At 53.6% G+C, this 20224-nt stretch overlaps 1 protein-coding gene across 5 annotated transcripts in view; it reads left to right on the top strand.

Moving 5' to 3' along the window:
* Window positions 1-20224, top strand: part of LOC122388042 (formin-like protein 6) — a 133920-nt gene that overhangs the window by 77187 nt on the left and 36509 nt on the right. For all 5 annotated transcript variants that reach the window (XM_043378803.1, XM_043378804.1, XM_043378807.1 and 2 more), the window contains exon 9: window positions 1372-1548. In XM_043378803.1, the coding sequence (XP_043234738.1) occupies window positions 1372-1548 (177 nt within the window). The remainder of the gene's footprint in view (window positions 1-1371; window positions 1549-20224) is intronic.

The raw sequence follows: 20224 nt of genomic DNA, 5'->3' as shown, positions 1-20224 counted from the left end.
CATCGTCTTTGGCATTGATTCCGGTCCGTCGGCAGGCTGTCCAGCATTTTGCATCAGAACTGCTTCACTTCAACCACTTACCGCGAGCCAACTGTAATGTCTTCATTTCTATATCAAGTATGCATAACGCATCTACGTTTGAGAAGCACGGCCCACATGTCTGAATTATGAAAAAATTGCACAAGTGCAACGCGCTTTATCGTGGAAATTGAAGGAATAGAAGGCAATCGTAAATGGATGCCTATGATTAGCGTTGTTCCCTAAGCACCGACTGAAAGGACATTTTGATACAAGAAGGATGCCAATGAAATATTAAGAAAATGTTCTGATAAAAAGTGCACAGTAAAGGATGTCTTGTTGGCATTTTACACATTTTAACTGCCACTTTTATCACTGAAATTTTTAATAATATATATTTTCTCATCTATATCTTCACTTCCTTCTGTGTGGTCTGATACCACTAAAAATTACTAAGTGGAATGCCCAATGTATCACATTTGATACAAAATTTATTTCCGAAATTTGAACTGCGAAAAAATATTTGACTTCACATTTCGAACAAGGGACCCAAAATGAATCATATGTCACAAGGTGCTAATTTTAGGAACCGTGGAACTATGTGTGGGCATTAGAGGGTTAAACTGATTCAATGATGTAGGCTATGCTTCTGAAGCTAGTGTCTTTCTAGCTATGCAATTGATCGAAACGCCCACACCTTTTCACCCCTCCTGCTTATTCGACCTCCGTAAAGCTCTGACGCGATTTCTTCTCCGTCAAACCTCTTTAAGGCCTCAGCCCTCTCGTACTCACAGTTCCCGGTCGACCCTCCATTAGCTCTCAGCCTTCCTCAGTCCTTCCCCACTCCCAGCCTTAAGTCAACCTTTCCAGCCCTCCCCATCTCTCAACCCATTCCACAGCGCGCTTCCTCGGTCATCCGTTAGTCTCCGTGCTCTCCGAAACTGTCAGCCCTCTCCGCAGCTCACTTCTGCCTTCAAAACTCCGTCTCTCCTCCGCCAGAACTCGTTCATCGCAGTTCGTCGGCTCCCCTCAGTCTTCAGCCTTCAGTAATTTATTCCTCGGACCTGGGCCTTGTCCAGATATCCACCCCTCCCGCAGCCTCCTTCAGCCATCAGCCCTTTGACTGTCTCTATCCAGACAAGTCTTCCCATCTGTCAGCCCCTCCTCATTCCCTTCAGTCCTCACTCTCAGCGTTCTGCAGCCTAGTTCAGACCTCGTCCCTTTTACCGAACTCCATCAGTTCTTTGTCAACCCTTCTGCAGCCCCGTCAGCCCTCAACTCTCTGGCCGGACCTCCTCAGTGTTTTACGGTCTCTCCTCACACCTCTGACCGTCCTCCCCCCCCCCCCCACAGGTCTTCTCGAGTCTCCGGGTCCGCGCAGCCCGGCCAGTCCCTGTCCGTCGGGACTCCAGTCGGCGCAGTACGACACCCAGTACCCTACCCTGACCACCACACGGGTGGTGGGCGGCCTGGGACAGATGCCGCCCATCAAACAGGAGAGGGTGGAGCAGGACGGAATGCTGGATACAGGTCAGTCCCGCCGCACCGCGGGCTGGGCGCGACACGGATGGCAGGGGAGGGAGGGCAGGGTGACAAGTTGCCCCAGAAAATGCTGACTTTTTACGTCTCAAAAGGAGTGAAGGGTGAGGGAAAATAGATAACTTTTTCGTGTCATGTAAAGCTAGATTGGCATTAACCAAAAATCGCGAAAATAGGCACGGTTTTCCTCGAAGTAGCCTGCTTACCATAAATTTGGGACCTAAAACCAACAGTGAGGGGACAGAACTCAAGGTTAGGGGACCAGGTCCCCGAATCGCATAAAAATCTGCACCCATGGTCACCGAAAATAAGATCTATTCATGGTTGGATTTGCATGCACGCTACAAAATACGAAGTTAAATCGGCTCATATATCAGCGCTTGCCGCACCTTTTACGGTGTTTATTTTAGTCTGTTGCTGTGTTGGCTTCTTTTGAGCAGTGATCTTCATGAAATCCTCTTTATCTAATTCATCCACGCCGGTGTTTGTGGACAGGCAAGGTTATTACTGACATCATACGTCTTGTTGCCAACGCCCAACGATAACAACCTGTCCAGTGGCCAGCTGCTGAAACATAACTTTGCCAACCGACCGCTAGGTGGCAGGTGTCGTTCCGCTGGCGGTACGATGGCAGGGCGGCCGGTGTGCAGTGCATTGTTGACTGGTCGGGGCGGCGCGGGGTCATGGAGCCGGTTCCTGCCGTGGCAGGCTCATTAGGCGCCTGCTGACTGGTTCCGGGAAGCGGCTGGCCGGCGTCGGCGGCCGGGGCCCGTCGGGTTCGGCGCCATCTTCGCACGGCCGGCTCACGCGAGCCGGCGTCGCGTGAAAGCGCCCTGAAGGCCAGCCGCCCCGGAATGCGCTCGGCAGGCCGGACGGACGGACGGACGGACGGACGGACGGAGGTTGTTGGGCTGCTCGCGGCGGCCCGTGTTGCCGTGAGTCCGTCCCGGGCCGGCCGGCTGCAGGCGGGCGCGGCCACCCAGCCGAGGATTGGGGATCGCTCGGCCGGGCCATGAGACGAAAGACGTGATGCTCATTCACGCGTCGCGTATTTCACCGAATGGGTGCGGCGCTGGCGGATGCAGAATGCAGATCCGGCTAAGGCGCCGGCTCAGGCCCGAAATCCGGCGATTTTTAGCGGTTTGCCTTGCATATATTCAGCCGGTGACGTGCACACTATCTGGCTCCATATATGGTGTCGTTTCCGCGCCCGGCACTTCCATGAAAATCGGGATTACTTACTTTATCTAAAAAACAATACAGACACGGCAGCGCGGATACTTTTTGCCTGATGTTGACGTACACGTCTTTGTTATACATAGTAGAACAGCAATAGCAAGCTGGCAAAAGACGTCATTACGGGATACGGTAATTAGCGCGTTAGTCACATGGGGGCCAGTTCAGTTGGTTAATTATATAATATTTCCCCTGGATAGTATCCGGACGTGAGAATATTATCTGCTGCTGGGATCTAGATAAATGCAGAGCCCAGCCTTGTTCGAGGTGCAAAGACCTGGCTTGGAAAATATAATGCGTTTCTGCCTGATGTTTATCGTTTGACATCCTTCTTCCTAATATCACACTGCTTATATTTTCTGAGAATCGGCGGCTTCAAGGTTGTCGCCTGCAAGGTTATGCTGAGGGCTTGTGACAGCAACAAGACGCGAAAAATCTGATCGTGACACTGGCCGGACCTTACATGTCTAGTGGCGTCGCTAAGATGGACGCCGCCTGCAATTTCGTTTTCCGGAAAGAGAAAGCTGATAGACACTTCATGGAACGCGATAAAATGTCTCGCATTATCTGTGATACGAGGAAAGGCTTGAGGATGGGTCGCTGGGGCGGGCAGAACCCCAAAATGTCTGATCCTCTTGTCACTCCACACGGACTGGGCGAGCCGAACCTTGTTTGTGTCTGATGATCGCGTTGAGCTTTTCAGATAGGCACGACGGTGTCCTTCAAACTGCAACTCGGGCTCACCGCTTTTTAATATCTAGCGGACTAATGAGATGCTGGACATACACTTTCCTGGCATGAAGCATCATTCGCGAGCTCTTTGTACCATCTTCTTGGATCTGGTTCGTAATTAAATTACACTGCGGCGGCTTACCTTGACGAGCCTTCATGTAAGCTTTTTGCTGTTCCGGGTTCTGAATAAAACTTTGTTGCGCGAGTTTCTTGGTTGAAGAGCTCTTCAAGCACTTGGCGACAGCGAGCCGCCCGGCAACTTCGTGGCTCAGTCGGTAGCTGTACAAAACTTCGGCACGTTTCAGAAACTAATTTAAAAACAGGCGTGTAATATCCGCATATCTACACATGACGGGCCTTGCCTGCAATCCCAGACCTAATAAATAATTCACCATAGTTGGCTCAGCATGAGTGTGCAAAATTGTAATGAATCCTCTTCATTTAAGGGTCTACACAGTAATTTTTCTTGTTAGTCGTGCCTTACACAGCGACGTTGTTCTGGGTGCCTGATGAGGCCACTTTTGAACCGCGACGCCGGAGTCGCATAATGCTCGCTCGTTTAGCGTGAAAGGGCTACAAGTGGCAGTCGATTGCGGCTGGTTAGCGCCGATTACTTGTAGTGGCGTTCCGTTCGTGACAAAACCAACTCCAACGGCGAGCATAGCTGTCGTGAAAGACTGCCTTTGCACGCTTTGCCACCGCCAAACATAAAGAAACTGCTACAGCGACTGGCATGACAGCGGATAATACGCTCACATGCCGGTCAAATTTTTTTGCAGCGATCTTGAGCGATCAGATTTACATCGACTATGAAGGTGGTTAGGTGTTGCTGTTACGTGTTCGGAGTCGGTGTGGCGGAGTTGGCGACGTTACATAGCCGCTGAGTGTCCTCACTGAACTGTCAGTAGGTATAACAGCTGTCAGACTGGCCTCCGGGTTCATTGTGTGTCACTGGTGACACTGGTGACACGACCGACCCTGACACCACCTGCACGGCCAGCATCCAACCGCAGCGCTATCGTCCAATGATGGACACTCGGCCGTTCACTGCACTCCCCCGGTCGGCCGGCCGATATCGTGTCCATGGTCTGACTGCTACATCTATGCCGATCAGCCGATATTCACACACGAGTGTTCACGGGGGTCGTGACTGGGCTTGGTGGGATGACGCCGAGCCCGTACCGACCCCGCCGGGCGCTGGACCGGGTCGCCGGCGGGCCGCATCCTTTCTCGCCGACCTTGGTTGGATACAGAGCACCCGGGCCGGCCGGGCCGCCGTCCGCTGCCGGTCGCCCGTATTTTGAGCACACAGAGCGGCGAGACAGCCGCGACACACACACACACACACACACCCGGTGCCGCCACTACAGTGACACATCCCTGGAAAGGATTGGGTCAAGGCCTGGCGCCGCCCGCCACAGCGCTCCGTGCGACAAACAACCGGGCCTGCTGACCCCGACCACTCCTCCCCCATCCCCCATCCCCCGCCCACCCCCACCCCCAGTGACGGTGACATCGGTCCGGTACCCCCCCCCCCCCCCCTGCCTGTCGCTGGCTGTCATGTGTTCCCTTACCGGACGAGTGACTGTCAAAACGACCGGCCGCTTTTTGGTCCGACATGGGTCATTTCTCGACTCTGGCCATACGGTGATAGGGCACTGTATTTCGTTTGGTGTGCCGAGTGGAATTTGATGCTCCGTCCGCTTCATTATTACTTTCGTTGGTATGATTCGATCTCATCGGCTGTTGCGTAAAAGGGACTACGCTCGCTTACCGGCTCGAAAAAAGTCATCACGTTGCATTGTGCTTAGAAGGAGTGAACTTGATCTCAGGGATCAATAGGTTTCGGCTCAGTTTTCTGCCTGAGCGAAATCATTTGAGCGACGATTGGCTTCGTGTAGGATGCTTGGGATAGCGTCACTGCACGAACACGTCAGCAGGACCGAGAGAAGGCAGCCAGGCCAGCTCCTGGCCGGATCTGAGACATTGCGGTTTCCTGCCACATTTCGTGTAATTTGCAAGTCGCACGATGATGTCAGTCCACATAATCAACGATAATGCTCTGAAGATATTAAATTATGCTAAATGTAAAAGGAATTATGTAGTTTACTTGGGAATTATTACAACACACTTGTTCAGATTAGCGAACGAGTAGGTATATGGACTTGTCAAAGACTGCAGTTTTTCATGCATGACATTGTTGCCGTTTTTCGTTTTCAGCTTAGCTGCGTTTTTCATAACTCCATCGTAATGTAAGTCTATATACTTTGCATGCTGTAGAATTAAACGGTAACCTGCGGTTTCAGACATGTAAGCTTTGGATATTACATCCCAGGATGCAGTTTTCTATTGAAGAAGAGCTAACAGTCAGAGCTCCGATTTTCCAAGGATTTGAGCCAAATCCGGCAAAGAATACACGTGCCGGGCACTGCCGATTAAACCCTGGTGGTTGCCTCCCTCCCCCAAAGCAATTGATTACACCTGTTCTTTTTGTGGGTCAAAGTCCCAATGTTGGAGTTCATGCTCGGAATATGGGAAAGTATTGCTCTAGCATTGACCTTTCGAGATTGTTGTGATAATCCTTAGAACGGTTGTCAGCTGTTACCTAGTGGTTACATTATCTTTGCAATTTATATGACATTCATGAGCAAATCATTTCCAAACATCTGTTGCATTTCTCATGGGCAAGTATGTCTGGATCGAGTAAAGTAATATACATAATTCATATTCTGTCCGCCGATAGACGCAGAGCCGCTCTAACCACCTGCTCCAGCTGCAGTTCATCCCTGCGGACATCGACCTCTCTCCCACCGTTCCCCGCCCCGTCCATCCCACCTCCTCCACCCCCACCGCCCTGAACTTCGCCTCCGGCCATCGACCGCTCAGTGTCTTAGTTGAAGTCGAGCACCGCCCCCATGGGCCTGACACGTGAGCTCGTTTCGGCCTGCGGCACCGGCAACTTGGTAGCCATGTTCGTGAATACGAGAGCGTGCCATCGGCCGGTGGGCTATTTCGGTATTCCGTGACGCACGGCCGTGTATCGTGAGAGAGTGGCCGGCCGCCCCCGCCGCCGACCTCTATCGACCGGCGGGCGGCGTGAAATAGTGGCTGGACGTCACTGGGCCCGGAATAGCCGAGCTGCGAGCCCCGAGGGCGATCGGACAGGTGCCCTCCGTATTCCGCCCGGGGCTGACGGGAAGGTCGAGCGAGGGTGGCCGGTGACGCGAGTGGCTCCGCATGACGAGCTTCCTGTCCGCAACTGCTGACGCACTTGGGGATACGATCCACTACACCAGCCGTCATTATTGATGTGATGCTTCAACAGTGACAGGAAGCTTCAATTTGTTGGAAAATTTTGCAATTGTTACACTGAAACGATCTACGCTATTAGTGAGGACAATTGCTTCTTTCCTGTGCGAGTCCGCTTTTGACTCCGCCTCCGTCTTCTTTGTCCGAGCTGAAGAAGAGTGGGCCTACCCTGTAGTCATGTGCTTGCACTTCTCTCCTTGTATCATTTACATCTTCTGGCTAGTTTTGCCATAAATGTACTAGGCAGACGCCGTAGCGTCTGTCTGGAACATCGACTGTCTGCATGCTCATTGGCGTCAGGAATGTGGTTGCCAAGGTGTCACACCTGTTCCCGACTCAATATCGTAAACATGGATCTGCGGAATATGCAAAAATGCGCTCGTGCTTCGCCAGTCGAGCCATATTGAACGATCAACATGTCGCCGCAAACCATAAAGCTTCACGGTCGAAAGAAATATGGATGCGACATTCTCAGGAGCATATTGATGAGCTTTTTTTCTGCAAGTCACAGTGGTAAATTGTGATTGACATTTATGTGCAGATATGAGGAAACGCATGAGCTTATAGATGATAATTGTACTGGTAATACCGTTCCATGTTGCTATCAAATTCATTTAAGATTAACTGACGGAAACGCGTGACATGTCTGCGTTAAGTTTCAATGGCATTTGACCATTTTCGTATGACCAGCTCATATATTTTCCTTTAACAACAATGTCTACACGGCTATGTGCTTTATGGGGCTAGTTTTTATATTCCCGAAATACACGCGAAGTAGGTGGCGACCATGCATGCGCGTTATGCATAAATTTAAAGTCAAATTCAAAGTTATAATTGCCTAACATGTTACTACAAATACTAGGCTTCTATAGCTCTTTGTTCTCTGAAGCGGAGGTTCAAACGTTAAAAGCGAATGCACGCAATGCACGCTTCTTCGAAATGTCGTTTTTGAGGCAGCAAATTTTTCGCAAAATACCAACAAACAATGGCAGCCGGGGAAACCGTGCATCCAGGCGGTGAGGTTTTTCTCTCGTGATGGCGAGACTGGCGGTTTCTGCAGAAGAGGCTAGGGTTAGGGGTGGTTAAGGTGGGATGGGAAATGCGCGATGCCGTGTGGGGTACAGGGTAGAGAAGGTGTTGCCGCCATTGCTGGTGATACTTCTTTTTCCCCTGAAGGGGCCCTCTCCGATAACCGCAGACGCTTCGTCAGCCCCTGCGGTTAACCAACGTTGTCAATAAATTCTGTATCCTCTCGGAAAGAGAGAGTGTCCCCTTTATCACCGGTTCATGGCCCATGTGTCACGCAACCCTTCCGAGGGGGCTGCCAGCGGCGGGGCGGTCGGCGGCCGTTGACCCTCGCGAGCCTGCAGCGCCGCCGCGCTGACCGCCGGACTGGCCACCGTGCTGCCATGACTGGCCCGCTCCGCCGGCCGGCCGGCCGCTTGGCCGCTCTGCCGCGGGGCACGAGTCACCTTGGAGCCAGGCAACTGGGCGGCATCGCGTGCCGCCGCGGCCACGGCCGGCACACTGCTTTCCCCATCGGTCCCAGAACGGCCAGCTTAGGGACGCGGCCGCTGCCGCGCTGCCGAGCCCTCAGCCTGCTCGCCGAACTGGGCTTAGCCGCCGTTCGCGTGAACCGAGATCTCTGCAGCACGAGAGACGAGCGCGGCCGAGCCGGGATGGGCCGGCGAGCGTCAACCCCTCGTCGTGACCGTGGCGGTCGACCGCCGCCGCGCCGGCCTCGACGCCTGGTTTCTCTTTCGGCGAATACTTCACGGTCAGCTCGCAGCGTCATTGGGCGCGACCGCGGGTGCATACTGGCCAGGGCTTTGACACCTAGGCTCTGACGCCCGAGGGCCTCCGCTGGCGGCGGTGGCGGCGGCGGCAGTGGCGAAGTTGTGGTTTTTCCGTGGCATGTAATAAGTACGCATCACGCTCGCGGCGTCCCTTCAACCCGGAGGTGGATGCCGGGACTCAGAACCTGGTGGGACAACTCCCAGACACCCGCAGACCGCCTCAGGATGGCTGACGCCGCCCTGATGTTCTGAAGGGAAATGGATGAAAGGGATTTTGGGTGCGGAGTGCATCCTTGGCTTAAGCCCCAATCATTGTTCTGTTTTGATGACCGCACGGCAATCGCTGATGATTCTTCAACATTTATATAATCTAAGCATATTTGTTGCATTACATAATCTTAAATACATTTTGGTTGTTGCGTACCTGTCGGTCATTGGCATTGGATGGCTGCAAAAAGTCAAAAATGTATTTTCACGGCTAGTCATTACTGATCATTCCAACAATGACCCTTTCGGCCTTCAAAGTCGTCAACCTTTAAAAGTTCAACTACAGCTGCACCGCCCTGGCGTCACGTCCGCTGACCCTCCCCCCTCCCCCACCTGACTGTCCGACGTCTGGCTCCAAACTCGACCCGTCGCCGTTCATCCTGGCCTCGTCGGGACCGGCGCGGGCGCGCCGCGCCGGCTGGACCGACCCACGTCACCCATTCATGACGACTCTTGGGGGGCCGTCGGCGGCGCGCCTGACCTTTGCATCGGCCGCGTCACCGACGACGCCTGCTGACGTCGGCGCCGTTGACATGACGTCACGCCGCCGGCCGTGTATTGAGTGGCCGCAGCCCGGCAACGGAGCGCTCGTCGGCAACGTCGGCGTTGGCGTCGACGGCGACGACGGGTGGGGATCGACGGGGACTGCCCCGGGGCACCTGCAAGGATAATCACACAGCGGCGCCGACGGCTCGGTTGACGCTGTGACGTCAGTGGCGAGAGTCGCCGCTCTGCGTGGGCTGCGTTCGTTGACAGGAATGGCGAGGCTCGGTGGCGACTGACATAGGCGACGCGATCGACTCTAGGCTGAGGTGGCATGCAGTGGGCACCCGAACGGTGTGGTATATGAGAATGAGGCCACGCCATGGCTTCCTGGCGACGGGTGATTATCGCGAGGCACTCGCACCCCTATCGGGGCGATATGCCTTACTTCCGCACCGCTGCGGTCACGCAACATGCGGAGCAATCGCCTACACTGGTCGTTAATCAACGACTTTTGTCATGGCTGGACTGTCATGCATGCTGGCACCTGGCCGTCCGTTTTCGAATAACCGCTACCGCTTCCTGTGTCACGTGTCGCGTGCCACGTGTCATGTGTCATGCCATGTGTGTCATGAGGTGACTGTGTCGGTGTCTGACACTGTCCAGACCGCCGACCGCCTCCCCCGCCCGGTGTCGACTCGACACAGACCGGAAGAGCAGAGTCTGACCCAGTTGGACGGAGCGCGGGGCAATATGGGGCGGCAGTGGGCCGGAGCGGAGGGTAGACAGAAGCGGCGTCGGTCGCTCGGCTGACCCGCAGTATAGTGGCGGGGTGGGTGAGGGCGACGGAGAGTCCGTGAGTGAGGTAGTCGAGTCGAGAGAAACAGAAGGGATGAAAATGCCGAGGGAAAATGGGGAGGGGGATGTACATTGATAAATCAAGACCCTATCCACAAAAACGCTTGCCTTGGTGTTCCATGGCGAATTTCTTATTACATTACCTGAGCATAGAATGCAAATTTGCAATCATCACCATTTTTAGCTCAGTTTACATCATGCATGTCTTGTAAATCAATTCTTAGAGATCTTGCTGGATTGCGCACAATTTTTGGCCTAATTTGCAGGTAGGTACTTGTGCGTTTCTTGGAGCAGCCTTTCTAGAAAAGATTGCCTGTGATGTAGTTTTACGTCTAATGCGTGGTTCACACCGGATCCGTAGTGACTTAGTGGTAAGAACTTAGTAGTGTGCATTTTTTTTTCTCACTACACCTGTGTGAAAACTCGAGGGCTGCTGTGGCCCATCAGTGTTCAGTTGACTTGTCTTATTTTGACTGGAAATCCCCAACACCCGCGATCTATTATTGCACTTGTACTGAGAGGCGAAACGGTATTTATAACAGCTTTTGTCGGCCATTTGTGGTGGTATGACGCACAACTTGGGGATATTCTCTGGCCGGAACCTAACGGTGTTCAAATTGAACAGGATACTTTAATTGCCAAGATCTACATATGTACACGTTTTGTGTGTTATACCACAGTGCACGTTGCACATATTTCATTTCGTTTTTTTTTTTCGGCAGCTTTATGCGCATGATCATTAAACCTGCCGAGCCTGTTGGCATTCAGAGGAATTCCAGAGGTCAAAGGAAGGACGGTATCTTACCATAGCATGATCAGGAAACCAGTTCCTGGACTCGTATGTCCGCGGCTCAGTATGGTGTGCCACGTCAGCCGTTTGCATCCACCAGATTGGCAGGAGCCAAGGTTTTGTCCAATTGAATGACATCATATCATGTCATCTATTCGACTTTGTCCCGAAAGTTTATGAAGTCACGTTTTTCCGATATTCATTTGCGATTCACCTAACTTGAGTATGGCTATTTTATTAATAAATACTTATTTTCCGAGGCATAAAACGCACTGTGCATTCGAGTACTAACTAGAATATCTTTCTGTATACGATACAGGTTTTCAGTTACCTGGAGGTATCCTTTCTGACATCTGAAATCGGCGCTGGGTTGAAAGCAACTTCATTCACGGATAAAAGCTCAACACGCGAAATCTTGTCAATTCTACCTCTCTGTTCCGGATGTGCTTTATATGTCAGTGGATGCCAGTAACAGGGCCTCCCAGTGATAAACGTGCTCCGACCAGCCTAGCAACAAGCGCCGTCTCAGCCGGGCGCTGTGTGTTTCTCGGAGAAAAACTGAGTGTCAGCGTGTGCGGGGATCGAGTTCCACTGCCGTCGGCACCGCCCCCGCGGCTATAGGACGACCGAGCGGGCCTCTCGGCCTAAAAAACGGCCGTTCTAAGGGGTGAAACGGATACCTAGTCATCTCGACGAAATTTACTAGGAGTCCGGCGACAAAATTCTGACAGCGAGCTGCAAAGTGACAGCTCTAATTATGACGGGACGGAGAACGGAACGTTCTTTACTGGTGCGAACTTTTCAGTCTGTTTTCTAAGTAAATCGCTCTGGACTGGCATGCATAATAATACAATGCAAGCAGACCCGCGTGCATGCTATTGCCGGTTCTTTTTTCACTAGATCAAAGCTCAAAGGCGATGACCATGCCTTTGCTGGCTGCATTCGGCATTTGAACTTTATTTTGTTGCATGGCATTTCAGTAAATATTTCGTTTGCATAGTTACATTGCAATCCGCATGCACTGTGAAAATTCCTCGAGAGAAAGTGCACACAATCATGCAGAAAGGCAGCTATCGCTCTTCCGGGGTTTTTGTTTCTTCTACACATGTAGCCTCTTCGGACAAAATTCCTTCAACTTCTCTACTCGACAAGTTCCGACTCCCGTGGAATTTACCTGAGAGTCGGACCGTCGCGTGACGCCCGGAGCCGTCAGCCGGTAGCGCGGAGCACGCGCTGCGGGGCTGCCGACCGCGCCTGTACCCTCCCTTGTCTCTGGAGCCGGGCGTACCATGCCGCGGAGGTATGCCTCGTGTCGGTCGAGGCGGCTCACAAAGGTAATCTGTCGGGAATCATCCCCCCAGAGCCCCACCGGGAAGTCTTTTGTCTGACCGCAACCTCAGCTCCCGGACGTGAAAGGGCATCGGCGCCATCAGGGCACTGGCGCGGCGTTCTTCCTCATTTTGTGGTAACTCGAGTTTGTCGGAATTGAACAGGGAAGAGGTTTTTATGTCGAACTTCTGTGTTTGATATGATAAGTATCTTTGTATGTTTGCATTATATTTGTGTACAAACATAATGCATACATTCGTAGATACTGGATAATTGGTTAAGCTCTTTTTCAAACATTAGGCTAACTCAGATATAGATAAAACGGTTTTCCTGGATGCAGTTTATTGTGTTTTGTATTATAATTAACTGCTGCGCCATATTTTATCAGTGCCATTGTGTTCGCACTTTATCGCCGGGAACTCACCGTTGTTCATCCTTCTTAGCTCATTTTTTCACCGTTATCTATCTTGTTTGTCGCTACGGCAAACGATAAAACGGTAATATACCCTGCCTCGTGTTTTGCGATAAAGACACAACAGTTGAGTTACGCCGATTCGGGTTTGAACCCGACCGTAAAAAGGTGGTCGCCTGTCGTGCGAGCCAGGAAGACGGGCCACCGGGTTCCTGGACGGACCGGACAGTCAGTCGTGTCCCCTGGCGATTTTTTCGCCGACGGGGAGTCCCCTGACACGATAGCTGCTCGATCGCGCACGACATGCCGTGAACGGAACCCTCTTTTTTATTTGTACTCGCCTTCCTGGCGACTGGCGATCATTAACTAATGTCACGTGACACAAATCCAGATTGGAGGGCACCGTTAAGCGGCTATTGCTGAGCTATTGCCGCCTGTAGAGGCGCTGTGCCAGCCAGGTTCCCATTGTTTTCTGAGTGGTGATGAATGCAATATGCACATCGGTGACTTGCTGAGAAACAAAGCGTGATTAGAGTGTGGGACAAGTGACCGCCGCTATTGCCCGTTTGCGGACTGATGTCTGGGCGCCGTCGCGGTCGCTCCCACCATTTGGCTCACGTGTCAGTGCTCCCGGCATTCTCACGGCCATGCTCGCGGTGCTCACGGCCGTCACCCCGACCTGTGACCTCACGTCACGTCCGTCTGGCGGAGGCAGGTCACTTCACCGGGTGTTCGTTTGCCGCCAGTTGGACGTGACCCGGTCAGCGACGGATGCACTGCTCTGTCTCGTATCGCGACCGGTGCCCGCTAATCATATGTTTATGCCGGCACTGTCACCGCGCTTTCCTGTCAGAGCCGGAACCAATGCTGTGCGCTATTCCGGTGGATGGGACGGGACTGGAGGGGGAAGGGTCGAGAGCGGGGAAAGGGACTCTCGCTCAGAGGATTTCCCCAGCTCGGAGAACTGATGCGCCGTAGTCTATTTCAGTCTAGCGTCTTTAGGTAGTCTAGCGCCGCAGTATCTTTTTGGTTTGTCCAAAGCGAAATTAGGTATAAATGAAAACGGTTCTCAAAGTTTGTATATTTGCCTCAAAGTAGGAAAATAATGTCATGCGATGTTCCTTCGCCTATCCGTAAGGCGGGAGGAGCCCGAGCAATCAGCGCGTGGTGGCGGCGCGGCGTGGCAGTCGATTAGTTCCCATTCCTGCCGACAGGTGACGCTAGTTGTAAGCGCCTGAAGGTATGCTGTACCGCCGGGCCTCAGCCGATAATCGTGTCCCGCGCCGGAAATTCCAACCAAACAGCCGGACACTGAAAAAGCCAGATGATGTGTTCAGTGATTTATGGTCATCCAACACTGCACTGGCTGGATATACAAAATGTATGCGCTTTTAAAAACTCGCGGCATGAGGTCACGACGCGGAACACACCTAGTCGAAAGGTATTAGCCGATTCTTATCTAACTCACGGTAATGCGGAAGGCAGTGATAACGTGCAGTTATGTCTTGCTAAATACACTGTCCCCAAGGTTTCCACATGCAAGGAATATTGTTGAAACTAAATGGGAGAACTGTTGAACTTGAGCGAGGTTAACTGTATGCAGCTGAGTACATATACCTAAGGTCACAGCGTCTTGACTCCACGATCTACATTCCGACACGTGCGTTTATCGTTTTAGTTTCCAACATCAAGTCATTTTGCTACTAGGGAGAGTAAATACCAATAGATTACTCGCTGTTAGGTCGGCGGTAGGGCATCCGTTCCTTAACGAATTTCGGCTGACTGACGAATGTCACTAGTGACCAGTGATGATTGACCAGTGACCGATGACTGGAACCGACCCCTGCACGGTCTACTGACCAGTGATCGGTGACCAGTACCGATCTCTGTGCTGTTTAGGGACCGGTGACGGGGACCAGTGCCGACCCCTGCCCCGTGCCGCGGCAGTGACCGGTGCCGGCGGTGCCGAACCCCTCCCCGTGCAGCGGCAGTGACGCACGGCCGGGCCGCTGTCGTGTCCCGCCGGCCGCTGATGTCACCGGCGCGGTACCGAGGCGTGCTCCGTTTTCGGAACGGCGCACCGATGGCGTGATATGGCGCGCCTCGCGGGCTCTGATGCTCGGCTTATCGTGTCCTGGATGCTGTCCGAAGCCGGCCGGCGTGCACCGCCGAGCTGTCCAGCACCGAGATGGCGCCAGGGATCTGCATTGCTGATCCCTCGACTGTTGCCGCGTACACCGGAGCGTGATCTCATGAAAAGTGGTGTAAATATGATGATAATCTTCTCATGATTTTAGGCAAAACAACCGTAAATGTGGTCATTGGTATCTTGCGATCTTAATGATATTAACTGTAAGTATAATTATGGTGATTTCATACTATTGGAATGTTGCGGTGTATATGTTAGTCTTCTTCCCTTCATGGGAAGCTAACGGTACCCGCAGGTCGATGATGGAAAAATCGTTACCGTATGTTGTCCTTCCTCAATTATCATAATGTCAAGGGCACCGTGACAGTCGGGTCCAATCACGACCGTTTTGTGCACAGCAGCGGGCTGAGATCGACGGCGTGTTTCGGTAGTCGATTTTCCCTCCCGTGTGATCATACCCAGGACGGGAGCGCTGTTCACGGTCGCACGTTTCCCGTCAAAAATGACCGCCGCACCGGCCGGTACACGACTGGCGGTGTGGTGCACACTGCACAGCTAGGGGTCGGTTACGCTGAATCACGGACTTACGCTCCTCGGCCGAGCCTCTTTTTCCGTTGGGAGCCGCTGCCACTGGACCGGCCGCTTTCCTGCAGGGTCGGAGCTGTGGCGAGCAGCGGAAATTCCGGCACTGTCGGATCGCTGCTGCCATATCGTGCTGCCATATCGCGCCGGTCCATGGTACACCGAGCCGACGGCCACATGGCTGACCGGAGCTGGTCCAGCGGGCTGTGGAGGGCCAGGGTGACGCAACCATTCTCACAACTCGTCAGTGTCGACATTCCCGCCTGGAATAAAACCTGAAGTGGCTGCTCCTTCGGCGGCGCGCCTGAAGGTCATGAGTCGTAATCCTGCCCATGTAGCCTTCCCTCCCACTAACCAATGCTATGTGGATAGCACGAAATCGAGCAGCCGCAAAACTGTGAGACACTGGCCGCTGCTATTCGCGTTGCCTGACAAGCAGCGAGCGTTGGACTGGCCGGAGGCTAACCGCCAACCACAGTCGAGTCTCACGCCCTGTCTAACCGCAATGACGGCAGCGCCAGCGGTGGCAGCGGCACTGGCAGTAACAGCAGTGGGCGTCAGTGCGCAGGTCCATGAGCCAGAAACAGCCCCACGCACGCGATGGTTGGCGGCCGGATCTGCCATCTTGCGTTCGGCGGCCACCGTCCTTGACGGTTCTTTGGATTGCGTGGCCCATGAGCCGCTCTTTTACCGCGCTCCGCCCCACTTGTGTGCCCTTGGCTCTTATCCCTCGAATTTCCCAGCCTTCTTCAAAGTAGTGATACCACGTCGGGTTCTGTTTGAACATACAACACCCCGTTTTATTTAGAATCAGCTATAGAATCAGCGCAGCTTCACTTCTTGCTCTTGCTGGGCATTTTTGTTTCGTCCTGAGTTTTCGGCCTGGTATTTGTACCTTGCGGCCGTAAGTCGCCGTCGTAAGCCCGGCAGCCGGTGCGGTAGCACTCGGCTCGCCGTTGCCTGTCCGTGACTGCCACCTGGCCCGTGTCCGGTCTCTGGCTGTCTCACAGCACAACGGCGGCACCGTGTCCGCTCCGACCGCTCAAGGTCTTTCTCAGGCATTGCAGCGACGGTGCGGCGTTGGGCGGCGCAATGGCCACTTTGTGGCGCGGTGGCTTCCGGCGCTGGCACCCCTCCCCCTCCGAGACCGGATTCAAACTCAACCTGTGGCCTCAGGAGGAGTCTGCAGGGGCCACGGGTAAAACGGCTGGTCCAGCAGCCTTGCACCTGGCTAACTCACCTGCTATTACAATTGTCACGTTTGCAGTGATGTCTGTAAATGCATCTGACGCCTGACGCTGGACGCATTGAAGTTTATTTTCGGTGCTTTTTACCTATGTTCTTCAATAGAAACCAAATTATACAATGGAATAAATTGTGAAGTGCGTACCTCATGGTCTTTCCGTATTCGTCTCATTTACATTCACTATTCGATAGTCATCAACCGTCCTTTGTTCTATTTACAGCTTTAAAATCGCACGGATTGCTAGCGCAGATTACCCTCAAGTGCGTCAACATGCCGACACAAAGATGCCAATCGCACGCCGGAATGTCACGACTGACGCGCTGGCTGTCTTTGTTTCGTTTCTAAGCACCGCCGCTTCGTTCGCATCTGACGGGTATAGTGTGGGTAAATACCTGCGATGACGCAATTTCAGTGCCATGGGGCGGCTCCACACGTCTATTGTTGATTAATTACCAGCGAACTCACTTTTCCGCTTCCTTCGCGCTATCGCCATATTTTTGCGTCCTTTCTAACTGCCATCACCTACGTGTAGTCTTCCGCGGACACTTGTGGACCTTGAAGAGAGCCTGTTTTGTGAAACAACCGGCCCCTAAGCCGCCAGCGTCGCCGCGACAGGGATCTGGTCGGACGCGGGGCCGGCGATGTCGACTGTGGCGCCGACTGGTCCCCGTCGGGCGGATTCATTGTCTCAGCTCTACTGGCCAGCCTTGATGATGGTGTCCGCGCAGGCCCGGTCGACCATCGGCGCCACTTCCCGAAAAACATCCGCCATGCGGAGGTGCGCTAGCTATAGGGCTTCCGGCGACGGTGTCCGCGTGCGTACGAACTTCGAGTCCCACCCCCGGGGAGATTCCAGGAGTCCGGGCCGCCTCTCTGCCAGTCCTGAATCCTCGAGTCATCAGGAGTCGAATGAACGCAGCCAAGACGGCCTAGTCATATGTACTAGTCAGGAGCTAAGCGGTAATCCTACCCGAAGAACCCGCCGCGCGCTGACGAAAGAGCTCAGCGCAAAACAGCGTCATCGCTCATCTCGGGACGCTCGGCGCGCATCTGCGCTCCTCCCTCTCCCTGTCTCCCCACAACCACCTCGTACTGGACGCACACACACACACACACACACACAAACAAACACCGGCGGCCGGCTGTTTTGGCGGTCGCCGTGTCCGCCGCGGAGCCAGTGGGGCGCGCCAGGAACGTCACGCGCGCGCCACTGTTGTCGCCGTGCGCCATTGTTGCCACACGGCGCGCGCCTGTTTGTGGCGCAGCTCAGGTCGCTGGCGGCCGACCGCCTACTTGCCCTTGTGGGTGCGTCGACCCGGCCACTGTTTTTCGCCTCGAGGAACGGTTCGGCGATCTTTTCGGTGCACCGCCGCCGACGCTGTCACTGCCGAGGTGTCTCACGATGGCCCGGAGTTTGGCAGCGTGCCCCGCGGGCTGTTTTGCTCGTCACAACCGGGTCAGTGCCCACAGATCAATAGGCGTAGCGTTACTAAACTGGGGCGGAGCGCATGGTTCGATTGCAAATGAGTGTTTCGTCGAGCGTTCTCCCCGGAGCCGGGTGATTTCCTGTCGTTTGATATCCATGCATTTATTGCACTAATTATAATAGTTTCTATTAAAGCGATCTGCGTTAACATCAAAGGCCACAAACGAAAAGTGATCTTTGTAGTATCTACCTAGATGTTTGAATATCATTCCCTCTTACCAGTTGCTACCCGATATAACCGTCTGCCCCAGCGGCGCTCAATCTCCGTTGCTAAGCAACATCCGCGTTGAGCCGGGCTGTTCCCGGCACAAATAGCTGTAGCAATTCGCGATGACGCTCTCGGCCGGTCTTTCTGACGTCAGTGGTTAGTTGGCCGCGCCGAGTGCGGACTCTGCCGCGCTCCTACCGCCGCACTGGAAGCCCAGGTGGTGCCCGCTGCTCTTGGGCTTTTATCCCGCTTCTGGGTAATGTGGTGCGCGACTGGATTCAGAAAGCTCTGCAGAGCTCAGAGGTTGAGATTGTACAGTTCGGGACTTGTTGAACCTTGGAGCTCGATGAAAGGCACGAACTGGGGAAAAGAATGAAGTCTGTAGCCCGTGAACCCACGATGTCGGCACGGGGCAACGGTAGCGGGACTCGGGTGTATTAGGTAAGAGGCTGGTCTCGTACAACTCAAGTTCAATGCTTGGGCTAAGTAATCAGAAACCAGTACTGGCATGGCGAGTTGTGGAAATCCCAGTATTTCAAACCGGATGTTTTACGTATAGCCCCTTATTTGCAATGTTCTGTACATGGGATCTCGGCACGATTTTCGCATTTATACTGCGTGTTGTATGAAATTTATTAGCGACCACGTCAGACCCGGTCACAGTGGCACCAGAGTGGAATGTGGTGCGGTCTCTGTGCTCCCCGAGGCGGCCCCAGGAGCAGCGCGTTCCTTCCCACCAGTCTCTCCGCAGCGCTTGTCAGCAGCACCAAGACATTCCGCAGCGCCGGCCGAACCGCAGCGGCGGCGACGGCGGCGGCGCTTCCCCTTCCTACGGCTGACCTTCGCTTTTTGCCGCAAACAGGCAGCCGGCCCGTGAGACGGCTTACTTTCACTTTGGGGCCGGCGCGGCGCGGCGGTCTGGGCGGGCGCAGCTCGCTCGCTGTCTGCCGTGTCCGCTTCGCCGTCTCCGCCCGGCCGCCTGTCTCTGGCAGACTCCGCTGGGACTCTGCTAGACGGCTCCGCTCTTCAGCTTGTCTCTGAATAAATAAAAACTGTCCCTGCATTCTGAAACTATCTCTTCTCCACAATGCCCACTTCTCCGCGTCCACTCCCCCATTCGTCTTTTTACCGTCTCCGTCTCACCATCTATCACCCATTCTTTATCTCTTTCTTCCCGTCATTTTGCGTCTTTGTTGTATCTAATAACCGATGGCGATTGAAACCAATGCCCTGCGCAGGCAACTCGCATCTATGACTCAAAAGTATAGTTTGTGCCATCGCCTCCACCTGGTTATGCGGTAGGCTATGACCAATGATGAGGGGTTGGTGCCCCGGTCCCTGCCCGCCGCCTCATAAATATTAACCGGAATGCTTTGATGGAGACTGGTTTCGGCGGTCGGTTCAGGTGACCATGAAGTGCTGTGGGCTTAGGGAGTTAAGTGGTGCTCCATGCAATCCTCGCCAGCTGCGGTTTTCCCCGTTATTATTTATTTTCTTTGTTATTCTCTACAGTTACAGTGAAAATGTGGAACGTGAAAGGAACATGACAATTAGCGTCACTTGGTTCATACCGCTTTAAAAGTTCGACTGGAAGAAATACGGTCCTTAAAATAATATATTCACGAATACCCGGCGTCGCCGTACAAGTGCCATATTCCTGCACGCAACGTTGGATTATTGAACGCTGGCGGGTCGGGTGGTTCGTGCGCCTTTGTACGGCACACCATGTGTGCCCGTACGTCCCAACGTCAACGCGCGTTGACGAGCCGCCCATGACGTCACTA

The sequence above is a fragment of the Amphibalanus amphitrite genome, unplaced genomic scaffold (assembly GCF_019059575.1).
Source record: "Amphibalanus amphitrite isolate SeventyFive unplaced genomic scaffold, NRLGWU_Aamphi_draft 000306F_arrow, whole genome shotgun sequence".
NCBI classification, from domain to species: domain Eukaryota; kingdom Metazoa; phylum Arthropoda; class Thecostraca; order Balanomorpha; family Balanidae; genus Amphibalanus; species Amphibalanus amphitrite.
This window is presented reverse-complemented; position numbering and strand designations above follow the sequence as displayed.